The sequence below is a fragment of the Anoplopoma fimbria genome, chromosome 12, assembly GCF_027596085.1.
Source record: "Anoplopoma fimbria isolate UVic2021 breed Golden Eagle Sablefish chromosome 12, Afim_UVic_2022, whole genome shotgun sequence".
Taxonomy (NCBI): domain Eukaryota; kingdom Metazoa; phylum Chordata; class Actinopteri; order Perciformes; family Anoplopomatidae; genus Anoplopoma; species Anoplopoma fimbria.
This window is the reverse complement of record NC_072460.1, coordinates 6367993-6386228: the sequence shown is the minus strand read 5'-3', so window position 1 is coordinate 6386228 and position 18236 is coordinate 6367993. Positions and strand designations below refer to the sequence as shown.

Genomic DNA, 18236 nt, shown 5'->3' with positions numbered 1-18236 from the left:
ATTTGAAGGGTTAATTAGCATTAACACATATATCTGTTAGTATTGCTTTTCCTAAAGAGTTTATCCTCTGCAATCCAGGACATATTAATCAATGTGGTCTTGGGTGGTGGATATAATGTCACTTTTGGTTTTGAAATCATGTTTTTTTTATTAGCCCAATACGGCAATATGAATCAAACTGGTGTTGGTTTATTCAATTTAAGGATGGTTTGTGCTAATTAACTCTTCATCTATAGACTTTATTTTGGTCTGCACTAAAGAATGGAAATGTTAATAAAAGTAACTGTTGGCGGTTGGAGGGGCTATTGTTTGTGTGTGACTGTAGCAGTAGGCTATTCAGGGCTTTTTGCTAGAAATCTCCCCGGGTTAAGGCAAAAAAAATAGGCAAAAAAAAAAATAAGGGATAAATCCAGTACTGCACTGGTCAGGTTTAGAACAATATCATGCTCTAACTGAAATAAGACCCTTTCTGGCAGAAAGCCCTTAAGGGATACTTATCCAGTGTGCACTGTCAGCAGCTCCAGCTGTGCCACCGTCATCAGAAAAAAAGGACGAAATTTGTCATCTTATCTTAACACTTAAAAGATTAATATCCTGCTATATAGAGCCTAGTTTAGCAAAAGTCTGGAAACAGGCAGGAAAGCTATTACAATTCATCGTGAGGAGGACATGAATGCGTGCACTGAACTTCACAGCAAACCATAGTTGTTTAGATATTTCAATCAAACATCAACCTCATGCTGTCGTTTAAAGTCAGGAAATCACTAAAGTCAGTTGGATTCATCCTCTTGGGAACATGACTGTCCATAAAAGACTTCATGGCACTGCATCAAGAATGTGTTGAGAGACTTCATTCTGGACCAAAACAGTGGACAGTGGGATTCATAAATTCTTACCAAATTGAACTACAAGTTAAGACTGCACATGGGCATGGTATTGCCTTTTTCTTGGATTTTTGTTGCTAAAAACAATACTATTGCCCCTTCTTTCAGTACTGTTTAGCCCTATCCCATTCAACCTGATTGATTATCTCTGATGAGCTGGTGCCTAGACAATTTAGCAGCTGAGAGAATGACAGTAGCAGGTTGCTGCAGATTACATAAGGTGTGAAATGAGGCTAGTAGAAAAGCTTTTGGCCGATGCATGCGCACCGTGTCATAACATTGTGATATTCAGCGGTTTTGGGAGTCTGTGTGGTCCTCCTCTGCTGCCCTCGGTCCCACTTCGACCTACCACGCTGTAAACACCTCTTTCTCTCAATCACGGCAAACCTACCACAGTCAGCCTCACTTACGTAGAATCTGTTGTGTTTGACCCACCACACTGCGTGGGAGTCAGCTAAATATGAAGATATTTAACTTCCGCTATGCAAATGCTGCTTTCCATGCGATTTCTCTGAGATGTGCCCCATGACTTTCTGGGGTTTCATGCAAATAACAGGGTGTTTATTAGGAGTGAAATATAGCATAATGTGTCTAATATGGCAGCTTGGTCAGTGCTCCTAGGCTTCAAACTGTGAAGCCTAGGATCACACCTCTAGGGTCAGTTTTGAATGTGTCAGTTGTAGGTCAAATGCAGATCACCAAAAAATATACCAGGATGTTCTACTGCATCCCTTTGCAGTGTGTAATATGCAAGCCTGCATGATTTTCTGGCTGTTCTGACCCACAATCCTCTGCACAACGGATATATGAGCATGCAATTCAAAACTCAAGGAGCAAAAGAAGACTCAACCTCTGGAGACTGGAATTTGAAGATATAACTGTATTTAAGGTGCGCGCAGTCAAGACCAAACTGAGTTGGTTTCTTTTAGCCTTGACCACGACCCTTCCCTAACCATAACTAAGTGGTTATTAATGTTACCATGACAACCAAGGTACCCCAACCGTGACAAAGAAGTTATTTCAAAGCAAACCATGCTCTTTCTCTAACCAAGTTGTTTTTGTGCCTAAACCTAACCAAACTTTGCAAACGATGTCCTGATGGTATGGACAGTTCCAAATGGGGTACGGTTCCTAGGCGCTGATTTATAATGGAAATATTGCTTGTAGATATATTTCTTGGCATAAAATACAATCCTATCCCAGCACCCAATCCCCAGACAATAACACCATTGATATTGGACCGTTCCACAAAACCCTTGATATCGTCTGAGAACGCATGGCAACTATAGAATGATTATGGTTAGAGAAAGACTGTGGTTCTGGCTAATAAAGGTGGTTAAGGTAAGGTTAGAGTCATGAACTTAAACACCCTGTTGATTCTGGGATGAGATTATGGTTCAAGTTAATGACCAACTCCAGTCTCCTGCATGAAAGTCAACCACTCCGACCTCCACATCCTCCGGTACAGTGTACCGAATGTTGGCTTCGGGCATAGATCACATCAAGCACATCCTCTTTCAATTTGGATATTATTTTCAGGATACTGGTCACACCTACATGCAAGTTTTAGAATCTCCACATCCCTGGAGGAGGAAAACAGGACCACCTGGAAACCCGATACAGACACAGGAAGAACGTGCAAAGTGTCCAACCATTACTGGTTAACAACAGGAGCTTCTTGCACAATCATGTGCAAGAATGACTAAGGACGTGGCGGCAGTGGTGGTTTTCCAGCTGGAGCCCTTCGACCACTGCAACTTCCTTCCAGTCCCTTGATGTCCTGTTTGTTTTCTCTTTGGTTGGATCGTGGTGTGTCGACTGGTTACCGGCAAGAGGCTGTCAGGAAGGAAGAGACTGACCACGAAGCGTCCTGCGGTCGGTCACAGATGCAGTAAAATAAGCCTGTGTGTGACAAAGATCCAGAGTGCAACAGTTATTCCCCTTTTGATTTATATATTTGACATAACATCTATACAATGGGACAAATATTTGAGCCATTTTTTCCGGATGTCAGACAACAACTACAAGTAGTAGTACACACCAACAAAAAAACTAAAAACTGACATACTTTCTTGGTCTTTACTTCATGCTATATGTACTTCAGCATATGCAAACAGTTTAAAGCAGAATGTGCCCTCTGCAAACCATGAGATTGTCTTTATTTCCATTATTGGTCAGCATACATTATACAGAATGTCAGCTTTCCAATTTGCAAAAGAAACCGAAGCTGTGCTACAAAAGGCTTGGGTCTCCAAAGGTTAAGTTGTTCAGAATGACAGTAAAATAGATTTTGTAGTTTGCAATGTTTTTTCATGCATTTTTGGTGTTTTAGAATGCAAATTTTTGGATCATTTGGTTTGAACCAATTCCCTTTTGCGCAAGGGACAATGTCAGCACTCACATCAGCATTCACAAAAAATAGGTTCGGCTTTAAAAGTCAGCATCCATGTGTATTGGGAGGTGGACGAGGCAGGGGGATGATGGAAAGAGAGGTGAGGGGAAATGTGCAGGTGAAAGATAAAATGAGGGGAAGATGGTGAAGAGGCTGACGAAAGATTTCCAGAAAAGTCCAGCTGGTGAAAGAGGCCACCACTGGACCGATGGAGCGTACGTTTTGAGCGCCGGCCATCCTTTCACCCACGCAGCCATTACGCAGGGCCAAAGGTAATATTTAGGGACGCATGGGTACAACTCCAAACATACCCCGCTGTGAAACAAAAGTTGGACACTGGAAGAAAACCTGGGAACTAAACATGTGGAGATGTTTTTTTCTCTCTCTCTGGCAGTAGTGTTGTGAGACTATAAATATTAGCCAGTGTCTACTGAGCCATCACAAGGACTTTTACTGGACAGCCAGAAGTAGTGTTTTAAGAGATAAGAATACAGTTTGGAAGACTTTGGAAATAATATACGTGTTTTGACAATGTTACTTTCAATCAGTAGCATTCACGGATGCTCTCTACCGCTGGTGTTTGCGTTTGGCTTGCCCCTTATCCTCCTGTTGAGCGACGGATACTCAGAAGCCTCCATGTACCACATAACAGGTGAGGACTGCTTCTTCTTCCCTGTAGAATTATTCGATTATCCTGCAGTTGTGCGACCCGGCATGGCAAAGGGTTGCTGCCTTTCCTCCCTGGGAGCATGAATCATCTCCTGTTGCGACTCACCTCTAGCCATTAGACCAAATGTCCTCTATACCCTGACCTTGTATTCAAGCCCTCGGGGCTCCTCACAGCTGTGTGTTCGTATTGATCCCCCTCTCAAGGTGACTGATAAACCCCATGAGGATCGCTCCGGCAGCCTGCAGGAATGGGAGGACGATAGATTTTATTGTGCCTGACCTCTCGCAATAGGGCTTTATGTATTTTAGCTTGACGGCACAAATTTTTTTAGAATCTGCAAAGTTTTGAAGCAACCTACTGTAAAAGACTTTCACCAACGTGTAACCGGGTCATACCTTGAATTATAAGAGGGAAGATAAAAAATGTGAACACAAAAGAGATTGAGGTGTCATTGCAGTGCTCATTTCTTCCTACAGGCGTCTGTTCTTATAAAGACAAGCACTACAAAGTGGGAGATTCTTTCCGGAGAGGCTGCGACGTGTGCTTCTGTCACGACTTTGGGTACTACTGCCTCACGTGAGTGGATCGTATTAATGGATTTAGATTCTATAAAGCCTAGCTAATGGGAGCTCTGTCATGATGAATAGTTCTCACAGTCTCTTCTCTGTCCATCCAGGCCAATGAAGCCCACCTCCTGGCCCAGGAAGTGTCGTCGGATCAGGACGGAGTGCGGTTACACTGCGGTGTATAAAGAAGACCCACTGGTGGAGTGCCGAGCCTACAGCTGGATAGCTTGACATGCAGGACTTTATGATGAAACTGTAGACGATGAGTCTTCTACGAAGTACATATTGTGTATGTATATATAGGGTTGGTTCTGGACAGCATTACCTCGATGATATTTTTCAAAGAAGTGTTAACAGGGACAAGTCAAATCACAATTTGATGCTTAAGGTACTGGAACCAAAGAGAATGAAAGAGGGGGTATCATCCCCAGATAAAGGTCAGGTCACCATAGTTTGATTTCAATCTTGTTTGTTGCATTTAACAATGTAATATGCAGTTATGTCTTCTAAGTGGTGTCTTTGGTAGTAATTTACATAGGTACAATACAGTATTGCATAACAAACAGTGGTCACAGTTTATACATATCAAGTTTAACATGATTATCATCTTATCTCTATCTATTATTTGAATCTGTATCACACAAACACAGTGCTTTCACCCAGGAGACCGCTGTTCGTGTCCCGCGTGAAACCAAAAGTAAATGTTTAGTCATGCTTGTTACGTAAGTAACGTTACGTAAGAAAGTCCACTGAAGGTGGTCGGTAAATACTGGTGTTACTGCTGTTACATTACGTTGTTACGTCATCATTTTAACACAAACCATGATGTTTTTGCTAACCCTAACCAAGTAGTTTTGTTGCCTAAACCTAACAAAAAGCTTCACAACTTTAACGTAGGGGTGTGGTGCATTTCTACAACTGTGATAAGAGGCTGATATGAAATGTGTTTATGGTTCAGAGACGACATTCAACGTGTCCTGTGGCATGCCAACATTTTTCCTGGCAACTAGGTTGTGCATGAAAGTGGAATGAGAAGAACTGTTATAGTAAAAAAGGAGTTGATGTTACCCATAGTCTGAACGTGTATGAATGTATGAATGCCTGTTATAATAGGATAGTAAGACAGAATGACATTACTGAGAAAGCTACTGCAATATTGAGTATTTAAAAAACCTGAACCACAATAAAGCAAGCATGTTCTAAATAATTGTTGCCTTTAAACTAACGAATACAAAACAAAAAGTTAAAACACAATTTAAGTTGGTTTATTTCAAATAGTAAAATAGTCAATATATGTTTTACCAAGTTGACAAGATAATCTATTCTTAAACTTTTTGGGATTTCTTTGTTTATTCCCTTCTTGGTTTTGGTCAAGTGTAATGCTTCGCCCACTGCTTCAGAACTGTCTGAAAACATTGACATAAAATCACCTCATCAAGTATATATTGCAAACTTGTTTGCAAACTGTTGTCTGTTTACACATCGAGCAGTCATAGAGCAACATAAACATTATTGGAGTTGTACTTTATGGAATACAAATTGGCACTTTATAAATTTGAAAAAAGCAGTTTGAGATAAAGTTTCCCGAATTAGTTTATGGTCATGATTCAATTGTCTTTTCAATGAAGTTTTCTTATTTCAATAGTGTTATATGAGTGGTATATTGTACAAAGACTGAAACCCTTTTTGTCAAATGTGAAATTTTTCTGGCTATATAGATAAAGAAACTTAGTGCACATTCGCACTGCAATTGATCTGGCTGTTCATTACAATGTACAAAAAGTAAAATAAAATAAAAGCAACTTTAAAGATGGAGTCGAGAATATTCTTCTTAAACATTTTTTGTTTTATTTGTTGAAATTCCCTTTATATAACGCATGTTAATAATAAGATGTGAGTACTAAAAACAACCCTGTTTACTCGCATTATTTGGGTGGCCTGAAGGGACGGACTCCCAACATGGTGACTTTCCTTGGAAAAGAGTTGGCAACTCTGGGCTTTTTAATCCAGCATACTTGTGCTAGTTTCTCAAGATTACCAATCCTAGTTCTAATGTACATACAATATAAAAGATTATGAAATGTATACTTAAAAAAAGTTAATCCCTCGCATTTAATCGCACTGATTAATAACTGCATTCAAAGTTTGCATAAAATTGACAATTTCTCACTGTCTAGAGTGCCAGGCCTGTCAGTGCAGCAAGAAACGATGGAAAATCATTCTATGTGGCTACTTGTAGGACACAAAGGTCTGGCAGTCAGACTTACAGTAGCTACACTAGAGATGATCTATGATCTATGACAAAAAAAAAAAAGAATGTAGCCTTAGCAGCGTAAAGTGCATAATAAGGCTCCCTCCAGTGGGGAAGAGCATCCTACTCTTTATCTGGGGCTGAATGGGGGAAACACCACATTCTACAGGAAATCACAAATCGAACGTCTCACAGTTTGAGTTTGTGGCTGGTAAATGTTCGTAAGTCGGCCAGGCCGTGCTGCTGACGGCGTCTGGCCCACGAGGACAGCAGATGGAAGACAATGGCTGTGGGGGCCGCTAGGAGGCTATCAGGAGGTCAGCCAAGGGTGGCGGAGGCACTGTGCAGCAGTGGCCCTCCTCTCCGGATGGTAGTCCAACATGCGGAGAAGGAAGTCTGAGAATCCAGTGGCCTCCTCCAACAGGAAGTGGTATTTCTCCACCAGAACATCGTAGAGGCTCCAGAGCCTCAGCGGGCCGACGCGACGCAGGTCACCTGTGTGACATGCAACCATTATTAGAGGAGGAAGCTCACAAGTAGCAATTTTAGATGATTTACTGGAATGATATCAATAAAAATAATAATTATAATACAACAAAACATAGATGAAAATGAAGTTGTGGACTTACCTCTGCGGTTGAAGTACTCTGCAGAATATTTACCCGACAAGGCGACAGCTGGTGGGATTTTAGCAAGCAGCTCAATGATCTGGGCTATGTGGTCTGAAGTGGACGGAGAGAACGGACACACACATATACGGGTCACATCAGCATACACTGCATCAACGCTTACAATGTAGCCACAGTCTAATCTCATTTAATCCTGTGTCAATGTTTGTCACGCTTCTGGCAGCGTCAGCACACTGAACTAAATGTACCTTCCTCAAGGGAAATGGAGTCGCCAGCTTTGGGTTCAAACAGGGAGTCTCCAGTGACCAATTCAAAGGCCTGAGAGAACGTAAGAGAAAATGAAAAGGGTGAGATGTGTGGTCAAGTGAGCGCCTCAATCTCAACCACATTGACTGGCACACTGCTACAGTCTGAATCAGAAAGGTTGGGCTATAGGTTTATTTAGGCATGCTAGCAGCCTGACGGGGGGTCTGACCATAGTTTCGAAGGCCCATTATTCCGAAACCCCAATAGTCCAAAAAATGTCCAATTCAACCTAAAGCCCATTTGTCCAGAAGCCCATACTCGTAAAAAAAATTGTCCCAAATGCCAATTGCTCCCAAAATACACACTCCTCCTGCAACAAACAGAAGCATATGTCTTATTATTCTGACTTCATTAAAATGTCATTAGATTGAATTCCTCCTAGCAAAGGCATTACCAACCACTCTGCCTCTTAGTACTTGTTGCCTTCGTTGTTTGGGTTGGTTAGGTTTAGGCATGAGGCGTGAGATTAGTTCAGTTTGGGTTTAAAAATCAGGGTAATCCAATCAGAGGCAGAGTAGGGCGGATCATGACTTCGCCATGAGCGTGTATTCTTCCGAGCAATGGGCCTTCAGAACAACAGAAGTTTGATTTCCAGATAACTGGCTGGGCTTTCAGTCCAATGGGACCTTTTCCGGACTATTGGTGTTTTCGTTGAATCAATGGCATGGCTACCAAGAATCTCTCAACAACAGTTGGATGGATTGCCATGATATTTGGTGATCCACTCAACATGTGCACCCACTAGCAGGTCAGAGTTGTGAAACATCTCTGCACCCACTAGATGGATTGGCACATACCTTAGTACAGACCTTTATAATTCTCAAAGGATGAACCTGAATGAACTTTACACAATACTAAATCTTGTTTGACTAGATTAATGCAGAATCTGTTTATAAAGATTAACACCCCAGTGACCCACTGGTGGGACAGTCACTAGAAGCTATGGAGACAAGCTTTGTTGAAACTCGCAGAACTTTATGCAAAATTCTAGTGGAAATCCCAAAGATACAGTGAGTGAACTTTGAGAGAAATCTGTATGAAGTTTTCCACAAACTAATATTCCTACGGAGTTGCGGGTTTTAATATGTCACACAGTGAAACCTTAATATCGTATGGTTTTTCCCTCACCATGCAGGCGACACTCCAGATGTCAGCAGGAGGACCATACTCAGATCCCAGTAAAACCTCCAGTGAGCGATACTGTCGGGTCTGGATCTCCTCACAGAAATGTTTGTACTGGTCCAAGAAAGAGAGACAGACATAGCAGACAAGAACATTTAAATTTTTAAGTGTTATGTGTTATGTTTTTGACTGTTAAACATGCGATAACAATTGTTTTGTGGGGTCAGTGGAAGCAAGTTGTTAACTCAACACTGACATTACATTTTAAGTACATGGCAAACTTGTTAGCAAACAGTTGCTTTTTTAAACAACCAGCAGTTGGAGCAAACATTAGCATGATCATGATCAGCCTCGTTGCCATAATTTGTCGCTTGGACAGAATCTATAGTATCTTCACGCAGAAGTTTCGCTTGGTTAACTTTGCAACGCGTTGCTCGTAGCTTTAGGCAACAAAATACTTGGTTAGAGTTAGAAAAAAGATCATGGTTTGGGTAAAAATATGTATGTTTGTTAAGTAACTTAAGATAAATTTATAACGTCATGTGACTCAGTGACGTGGTGTAACGCGACATAACGTAAAACTAACTCAATATTTGGTTTATCACGGGACACAAACAACGGCCGACTAAAAGTCCTGTGTTTGTTTGACCCCTCCTGGGTGCCTTAAATGACTTTCTTGCCCGTTTTAGTACGTCCTTTGCTCCGAGAGTCTAAAAATGTAGAGATGGGTTTACATTGGGTTTCAGAGCGCAGTTGCTGGTAACAACCCAAGTAATCCATACATACAAAGAAAACCAAACAAATAAGTTCAGAAATTAAGTTATGTGTAATGGAATGATACAGGGAAAAAGTATTGAACACATGAAGAAAGGGAGGTGCAAAAAGGCATGGAAAGCCAAGACACCAGCTGAAATCTATCAGTAATTAGAAAGCAATCCTGGCCCTTGTCAGTGCAAATGAATATCAGCTGGTTCAGTCCCAACTGATGGCCTATAAAAAGGTGTCTCAGTACCAAGGTGTCCCACAAGAAACATCTCATGATGGGTAAAAGCAAAGAGCTCTCTCAAGACCTTCGCAACCTTATTGTTGCAAAACATACTGATGGCATTGGTTACAGAAGGATTTCTAAACTTCTGAATGTTCCAGTGAGCACTGTTGGGGCCATAATCCGGAAGTGGAAAGAATATAATTTCACCATAAACCGGCCACGACCAGGTGCTCCTCGCAAGATGAGTGACAGAGGAGTGAAAGAAATTATCATAAGAGTTGTCCAAGAGCCAAGGACCACTTCTGGAGAGCTTCAGAAAGACCTGGAATTAGCAGGTACAATTGTTTCAAAGAAAACAATAAGTAATGCACTCAACCGCCGTGGCCTGTATGCACGCTCACCACGCAAGACTCCATTGCTGAAGAAAAAGCATGTTGAAGCTCGTTTAAAGTTTGCTGCACAACATTTAGCCTGTGAAATACTGGGAGAATATAGTCTGGTCAGATGAGACCAAAATTGAACTCTTTGGATGCCATAATACACACCATGTTTGGAGGTCAAATGGCACTGCACATCACCCCAAAAACACCATACCAACAGTGAAGTTTGGAGGTGGGAACATCATGGTGTGGGGCTGTTTTTCAGCATACGGCACTGGCAAACTTCATATAATTGAAGGAAGGATAAAAATCTGCTGCCATCTACCAGGATGATGAAGATGAAACGAGGGTGGACATTTCAGCAAGACAATGATCCCAAACACACAGCCAAGGAAACTCTCAATTGGTTTCAGAGAAAGAAAATAAAGGTGCTAGAATGGCCCAGCCAATCACTTGACTTGAATCCAATAGAAAATCCATGGAAAGAACTGAAGATCAGAGTTCATAGAAGAGGCCCACGGAACCTTCAATATTTGAAGACTGTTTGTGTGGAAGAATGGGCCAAAATCACACCTGAGCAATGCATGCGACTAGTTTCTCCATACAGGAGGCGTCTTGAAGCTGTCATTACCAACAAAGGCTTTTGTACCAAGTATTAAATAAATTTCAGTAAGCGTGTTCAATACTTTTTCCCTGTGTCATTCCATTTTATTACACATAACTTAATTTCTGAACTTATTTGTTTGGTTTTCTTTGTATGTATGGATTACTTGGGTTGTTACCGGCATCCGGTGAAATTTTCATGTCAATAGCGCCTTTAGAAATATATTTACCGAGAAAAATGATGACGTGTTCAATACTTATTTTACCCGCTGTATATGCAAGTGACACCAGGCTGAGCATTCACGTGGAGTTGTGTTTCTCTGGTTCTCTCTTTAAGCTCTGTTTTTGGTCTCCACCAGCTCCTCAGACTCCTTAACTTCTGTTTACTCAACTATGTTTACGAGCTAATCTCTCACTTTGTTTATCGGCTGTGGAGAAGGTAGCGTGCAGTGTTTTTTTAATTTATTTTTTAGCTGAAAACATCTGCCTGCACCGGCCTGAGACAATGATAATGACAAAAATAAATATACTAAATTAGAAAAAATGTAGCACTTGGCTAATGTGTTATGTGGAACTCTGTAATGACTGTGTGTAAAATAGCAACTACTGACCACCCAGCAAGAGCTGCCCAGGTCAGCAATCTTCACTTTAATTTCCTTTAAACTATACGGCTTCACATGCTCCTTTTCTGGAAGAAAAAAAAACAAGAAATCATATTTTAACATCCTATTCTATCCAAGATTATATTTTGGATTTGATACATCACAGCATTTTTTTTTATTTCTTAGTTTAGATATCAGTACAACCTGTCTGTTGACCCCTAACATTTAGAAAATGTGTGTACAGAGCAGACACAGAAGTTTGCCTCCTCATCGCTCAGACAGTCCAGCCTTGAGACTTCACTCTTAAACAATCTCCAGCATCTGTATAAAAAGAAAAAAATGTGCCTGTGGACTTGGTCTCTTTCCCAGTCAGTACAGAGGAGGTGCTGCTGTCCCCTGCTGGTACTTTGTGGGACTGCTCCTCCAGACACAGCAGGATGTTCTCGGGCTTGATGTCCGTGTGGATGATTTTACACCGAGTGTGGAGGTAGTCCAGGCCCTGAAGAACCTAGAGACAACGCAAACATGATGTTCCCTTTCCATACAACCAGTACCTGAACCCTTTTTTTTCTAAACTCTGACGTCATCAGGATCAAAGAGACGAGAATTACCTGAGTGAGTATTTGTTTGACCGAAGGCCGCGTCAGTCCAGGACTCCCAAAACACAGCTGCCAGCTTCTCAGGTCAGGCCCCAGCAGCTCCAGCACCAGGCACAAGTCTGACCAGCAGGTATTTAAGGATGTTTACATGTAAGCTATTGGTTAGCAGCATTTACTGTATGATGCAATCAGGTGGTAAACTCCGGTTCTGAAGAGTGAAGCCAATGCGGAAGTGTCTTAAAAATGTGCATTCTCTTTACTGACAAGCAGGGGGCGACTACACAGAATTGTATAGAAGTCTATGAGAAAATGACTCTACTTCTAACTTTAATTATTCCCTCAGTAAACATTGTAAACATGAGTTTATGGTCTCAATCTGTAGTTTCAAGTCTTCTTTAATACAGCATGATGTTCATTTTGTAAATTATGGTCAATTTAGAGTCAAATAGACCATAAAGCAGGGTGCGCTTTAGGGCGGGCTTACTGTGATTGACAGGTCACTGCCACTACCAGAGCCGTATACTGCATCTCTACATCCCTCCTCTGCATTCCAACTTGTCTATCGGTTGCAAAAAAACAACATGGCTACGGCCGTAATCCAAGATGGCGACGGCAGAGTGGCTGAACTCAAGGCTTCAAATGGCAGTCCACAAACAAATGGTTGACGTCACGATGACTATGTCCACTTCTTACATGCACTCTATGGATGCCATACAATAATGTTTTCAGTTAGGCGAAATAGTGCGATCTGTTGTTTACATCTGTGAAAGAGTCGGTCTGTTTGAGTTTGATAACTCAGTCAGGAACACTCTGATCATAGATTTTATCCATTTATTGCAACATAAATCATATACATGTTTGTGTAAAGTTGATATATTGACACTAACCATTTGACAGAGGCTTTTTACTGGCTCTTTTAGAGACAGAAGCTCTTCAGCCCGGTTTACAATGGACGCCAAAGAAATGGTTGTCTATAAAAAGGATACGGACCCCGTTGACCCCGGCCAGCTTGAACTCATCCAGCAGCTGAACGATCCTTCGACTGGAGGGATGCCTGCTCATAGGACCGCTAGCCTGATTAAACGGAGAGGAGGAGGGGGAGCGGTGAGAGGAAGAAGGGAGATGAATCAAACAATGAAGAGGACAAAGGAATAGAGAGGGAATGTTTTTTTTTGAATAGTAAGTGTTGAGATAAAGGTGGAAAAGGGAGATGGCCGATAAGTGAAGAAAATTCCAAACCCATATGTGAAAATGTGAAATAGCTTTTGACAGATATAGTAGGACATTTTAGAGAGGAGGAACACTGACGCATCGTAGGAGGGCGAGTTCGTCCTGTCCTGCCTCGGTGAAGCCAGCGCCGCTCTTCAGCACCTTTACAGCAACGCGCCGACCGAGCCTGCTGACACAGATGGTGGATCAGATCGGTTTTACGAAACAGGACAGAATCCTGCTCTCTGCCCAATCCATGAAAGCTGTGCAACATGCATTTTGTTATCTTCATTATTTATGATAATCAGACGAAAAAGAGAAGTTCAACATTTTAAATTCAACATTTTAAATAGAGGGGGCGGTGAGGTTGAAATAAGGGTCTGGTTATGTAATTATACACATATATTTATTCAAGTTTAGACATGGTGATAAATCAAAATGTGTCTGTGTATGTGTTTTAATATGCGTTTATAACACTATGAAATAAAAACAAAAGTTGTCTGAATGTGGCTGTTTAAAGAGGGTGTCAATTCAAAATTTCTTCATCCAAAAAAAGAGTTGTTACATATTACGCAGTTGTCGCAAATTGTACCTCAATTCATATTTATGAATCAGCTTGCAGACCCAGAAAGAGCAATTTTCCGACGTAGAAAGAACTAGTTAACTTTGTAGGTAACAACTGGTATGTGTAGTGGACGTAGTGGTGTCAGGTGTTATAACCTCCTCATACATGTGGACATTAGTTCACAGCTTTGATAAACATACAGTAGGCTGTGTGATCCAATGAGTGTACTATAACTAGCAATAGCAACCGCAAGTTCAAAAAACAAAACAGGAAATGGAGTAAATAAAATAGCCAGGATGGCTGAAATGGCTGAGCTTGCATTTCTTTTTCAAAACAGAAAACGGCTGAAATAGTCTGAATTTTTATGTTGACAATAAATTGCTAATTTCAGATCTAATGTCACATTGGATTGTTGTTAAATTACATTTTTTATGTCAAAAGGATGATCCAAAGAAAGTACTAATACTGTCAAGAAGGGTCTTGTCTTTTAAAAACTAAAAATATAAACCAATACCTGAGGTCCAAACACAGCCACACAGTGGAGTAAAAGCCCCAGCCGAGCTTAGAAAGCACCTGGTATCTTCTGTTGAAGGTGTTGCCTATCTGGACAGGGTGGTACCCACCTGAGGAGATAAAAAACAGAGAAATCCTTATTATTCCATGACTGAAATGTGAAACCTTTTTATCTTACAGTACACAGTTTTCATCTGGTGTCTCAAAAGCTTAGAGAGAGGGGACAAAAATGTGGGATGACAGCTATTTCTGGCTTTACAACTTCCTCTAAGCTATAACATGTCTGCAGTGAGTAATACAGTTAAATCTCCCAGCGGGACACTGAAACATTATGATGCATAAGCTTTTATCAGTTCCCTTTCAACCAGAAGACACAAACGTCTTGGACGTCGGCAAGAGCACTTGAAATTGAATCTCTATTTCTATTCAGAGTGAACACATATATATACATGGTGGCGTATGATTTATTACTGTCAGGGATTTGTGGTATCACATACTCAGCAGTTTATCGGCTTTTAAGAGGGACACGCAGAGACCTGCACAACTGGCAAGAAATTACGGATACGTTGATTGTGGGCGTTTTTGGTCAGAACGAGGAATGAAGTGCATTGAGCGACGGTTATTGGGAGTTACGTGGTATAATAACAATTAAAGGAAGTCCACAAAGGGCGGGTTGGCGAGTGGGTTGTAAACACAGGACTTTCACCAAGGGAACCACTGTTCGTGTCCCACATGAAACTAAAGGAAAACAGTGGTTTTACGTTTTTTTACATTATTTCATTTTATGTAGCAATTGAAAAAATTCTAAAAAAATTCCGGTTGTTACGTAACGTTATCATTTCAAACAACAAACCATAATGTTTTTCCCAGCTGTAACCAAGTAGTTTTGTCACCTAAACCCAACCAATAGTTTCACACCGTTAACCATTTGGCACTGTAGGTTTTTTGCAAGGGTAATGCAAGGCTTTGGTTCAGTTAGTCGACATTCAACCCATACTGTTATTAGCAGAAACATACAATAACAATTATTTTTCTTGCGGCCGGGTCGGGTAAAAAGTGAACAGCCCATACTCTGCTATGGGATTTTTCAGCCATGTGAGGGCCTTCGCTCGAGGGAGTCAGTCCACCACTGCTGCAGACTGAAATATCTCAACACATTTTGAATACATTTCTACGAAATTTTGAGCTGATATTGATGGTCCACAAAGACTTCAAGCCAATCAGAATCAAAGATTATTTCTTTTACAAATCTTGACAGGCTTATCTTATTTGAAGCAATATACTGTATGAACAACTCGGGCTGCTCTGAACTGATGGAGGGGCTTATGATAAAAGTGTTGTGACATTGGTAGCGGTGAATGAGTGCATCAGCAGATGATGGAGCGAGTTAAGAGGCTCTGATGTACCATAACAGTATTCTCCTGGGTCCTCAGAGTCCTGGCCGTCCTTTGGATCGAGCTGCTCGTGGCATCCTAGGGCCTCAAAGTTATTTGACGACCTACAAACAAACAAAAACACACACGTCATGTAAAAACTTGATTCCATAGTATTCTCCTGTATTACTGCATAATACAGGGGCATCCTCTGCATACAGTATGTTTGTCAGGGTCGAGTTGCTGGGGGCAGCTGGGAGAGTTGAACTACTTTTAGAGTTTCCACATGGACCAGCTTGCCATGGAAACTTGTCCCACCACCTGGCAGAGAGGGGACACTGGGCATCGGAAGTTACACTATTTCTGACTCAACTGTAAATTATTTTGCAGTGTGTGTTCACGCAACCTGATAACTCTCCATCCCAGCTGCTTTGGGTATCCACTGTAGCGAAGGTTGGGGTCACGTCATGTCTGAGAATACTGAGCACGGGTCAGGTTTCTGTGTGGCAGGAGGGACATGTAGTAGAGTTTGGTGTGCGGTATTGCCCCCTTGTTCTGGGGTTTACCCGCTGCGGGACTAATAAAGGATTATCTTATCTTATCTTATCTACCACACAAGTTAGAATTTTTCTAACGTCATCGATTGATGGCTTTCTTATGTTTTCCCTGCAAGATGTGTAAGACTTGTGACACTTTCATATTCTGTCTGAAACACTAAACTTACATTGAAAGTTACAGTTGGTAACTTTAATAAAAAATAACTTTTCGTCATATTTACTCAAATAGAGCTTGGCGGTATGACCAAAACCCTCTATTCCCATATAGGTTATTTCATATGTCAATAACAATATATATCACGATATCGTATGTTTTCTGGTCACTTAATACATGAATAGTCTATATGAAATAATCACATGGTAAAGCCCATTTTCATATACCCCTGTGCACTGAGTACTTAGTATTTTCTTAATTAACTAAGAACTTTTTTGCAAAATGAATTTGACTGAATTGTAAATTGCATTTCAATAACCGATATTGTGAAGTGTGATGAAAAAAACAAAACAACGATCTTCTAATTATTATTTTACATCAAATCTTCTGAGAAATTTGAGTTGGTGTCTGCATGTTAACATTTAGACAAAGTAACTATGTATCAAGATATCTTGATATATTAATTAATTACGATATGCGATAAATTGTCGTATTGAATTATTGGCTAGCCCTACGCTCAAACTGTCAATACATAGACACCAAGTTCCTCTGCCTTTTTTTTAAGTGCTCCTAAAAGCATTTGCCAAATTCCACCTCGCCAATAGAAAAACAACCAATCAGAACGGAGAGGCCTGATTTTATTCACAGATTTTCTGTCTCATGTATTACTGTCAGGATATAGTGACAATAAGACAATAAAGTTATTTTCGTTAAAGTTACCAACTGCAGCTTTAAGTCACCTCTGTGTTGTCTAAAATAATGCCGGCATGCTTTATTTGTGCGTTGCTAAACTTAACTGCTCCACTGCATTGCTGTTGCCATGGGGGATAAAAATGTTGACCAGCCAAGTTGCATTTTGTCAAGTTGTGTGTTTCAGGTTTAAAACACACACTGTCCACGGATAAATAATCCAGTTGCAAGTAGAATTAGGAAATGGTTTTTTTTTCTAAAGTATCCCAGATGAGAGAAGTCCCATACTTACGTGTGATTCTGCTGAGCAGCTTTGTTCGTGGAGCACGGACTCCTCTGCATGGTGCTGTCCAGCAGATACAGCCAGATCAAAAGAGCTGGTTCATTTAAATACAAAAAGTGGTGAATGTCTGAAGCCTGCAGAAGGTCAAATCTTGCAAGTGAAACTGCAGCACCTTCACGTTGAACCACTTGAAAACAGTTGGGCAGCTGAGAAGTATGGGGGGGAGGCACCAGTCAGCAAGGTCCAAACATGGAAGTCCTCCCCCTGCAGATTCCTAATCCAACTGCCTGCCAGGCCTTTACCTGCTTCACTCTGTTATTTATGTCCTCCACTCACTCCTGTTCTGACTGTTTGTCTCTTTCTGGATCTCTAAGCCTCCGTTTCTCTCTGTCTGCTACTGTGGGAAAGCCACAACGGAGATCAGAGGGGCTAAAAGATGAGGAATGGGAGTGACAGCTGCTGAATCCCCCCCCCCAACCCATCCCTGTCTCAAGGGGATTTTAACCTTTGGGCCACGGAGATCACACATTGCAAAACCCGTGGGCTTGAGAATGGGATCCCCGTCCCCCAACAATATCAATTATCACAATGAAAATATGAGAACGAAGGTCAGCTGAGGAGCTTCTGTTTTGTTTTTTTAATTGGGCTTCCATCTTTTTCTTATCTACGTCTTTCGGCATTAGACATTGGCATTGAGAATGCTTGATCCCAGGTGTTAATCTGTGTGTTTTGTTTTTTTCTACTCCAACCCTCTTTACCAGAGACACATTGTTGACGTTTTTAAAAGAACACATTTACACATTTATACTGCGTGCTAAAAACTGCGAATGTCAATGTTGCCATGCCAGTTTTTAGCCCAACTTCGGAGCGTAATTTACAATCACTCCAGCTCTAAAACTG

At 41.1% G+C, this 18236-nt stretch overlaps 1 protein-coding gene across 1 annotated transcript; it reads right to left on the bottom strand.

Moving 5' to 3' along the window:
• Positions 1–7073: 7073 nt before the first annotated feature.
• Positions 7074–17395, bottom strand: si:ch211-220i18.4 (SRSF protein kinase 3). Its single transcript, XM_054608631.1, has 12 exons — positions 17346–17395; positions 15686–15777; positions 14281–14389; positions 13301–13388; positions 12979–13066; positions 12005–12111; positions 11739–11901; positions 11403–11479; positions 8827–8934; positions 7641–7710; positions 7393–7485; positions 7074–7258 (listed from the first exon to the last, which is right to left on the bottom strand). The coding sequence occupies exons 1-12, from the start codon at positions 17393–17395 to the stop codon at positions 7074–7076; spliced, it is 1230 nt and encodes a 409-aa protein (XP_054464606.1).
• Positions 17396–18236: the final 841 nt, after the last annotated feature.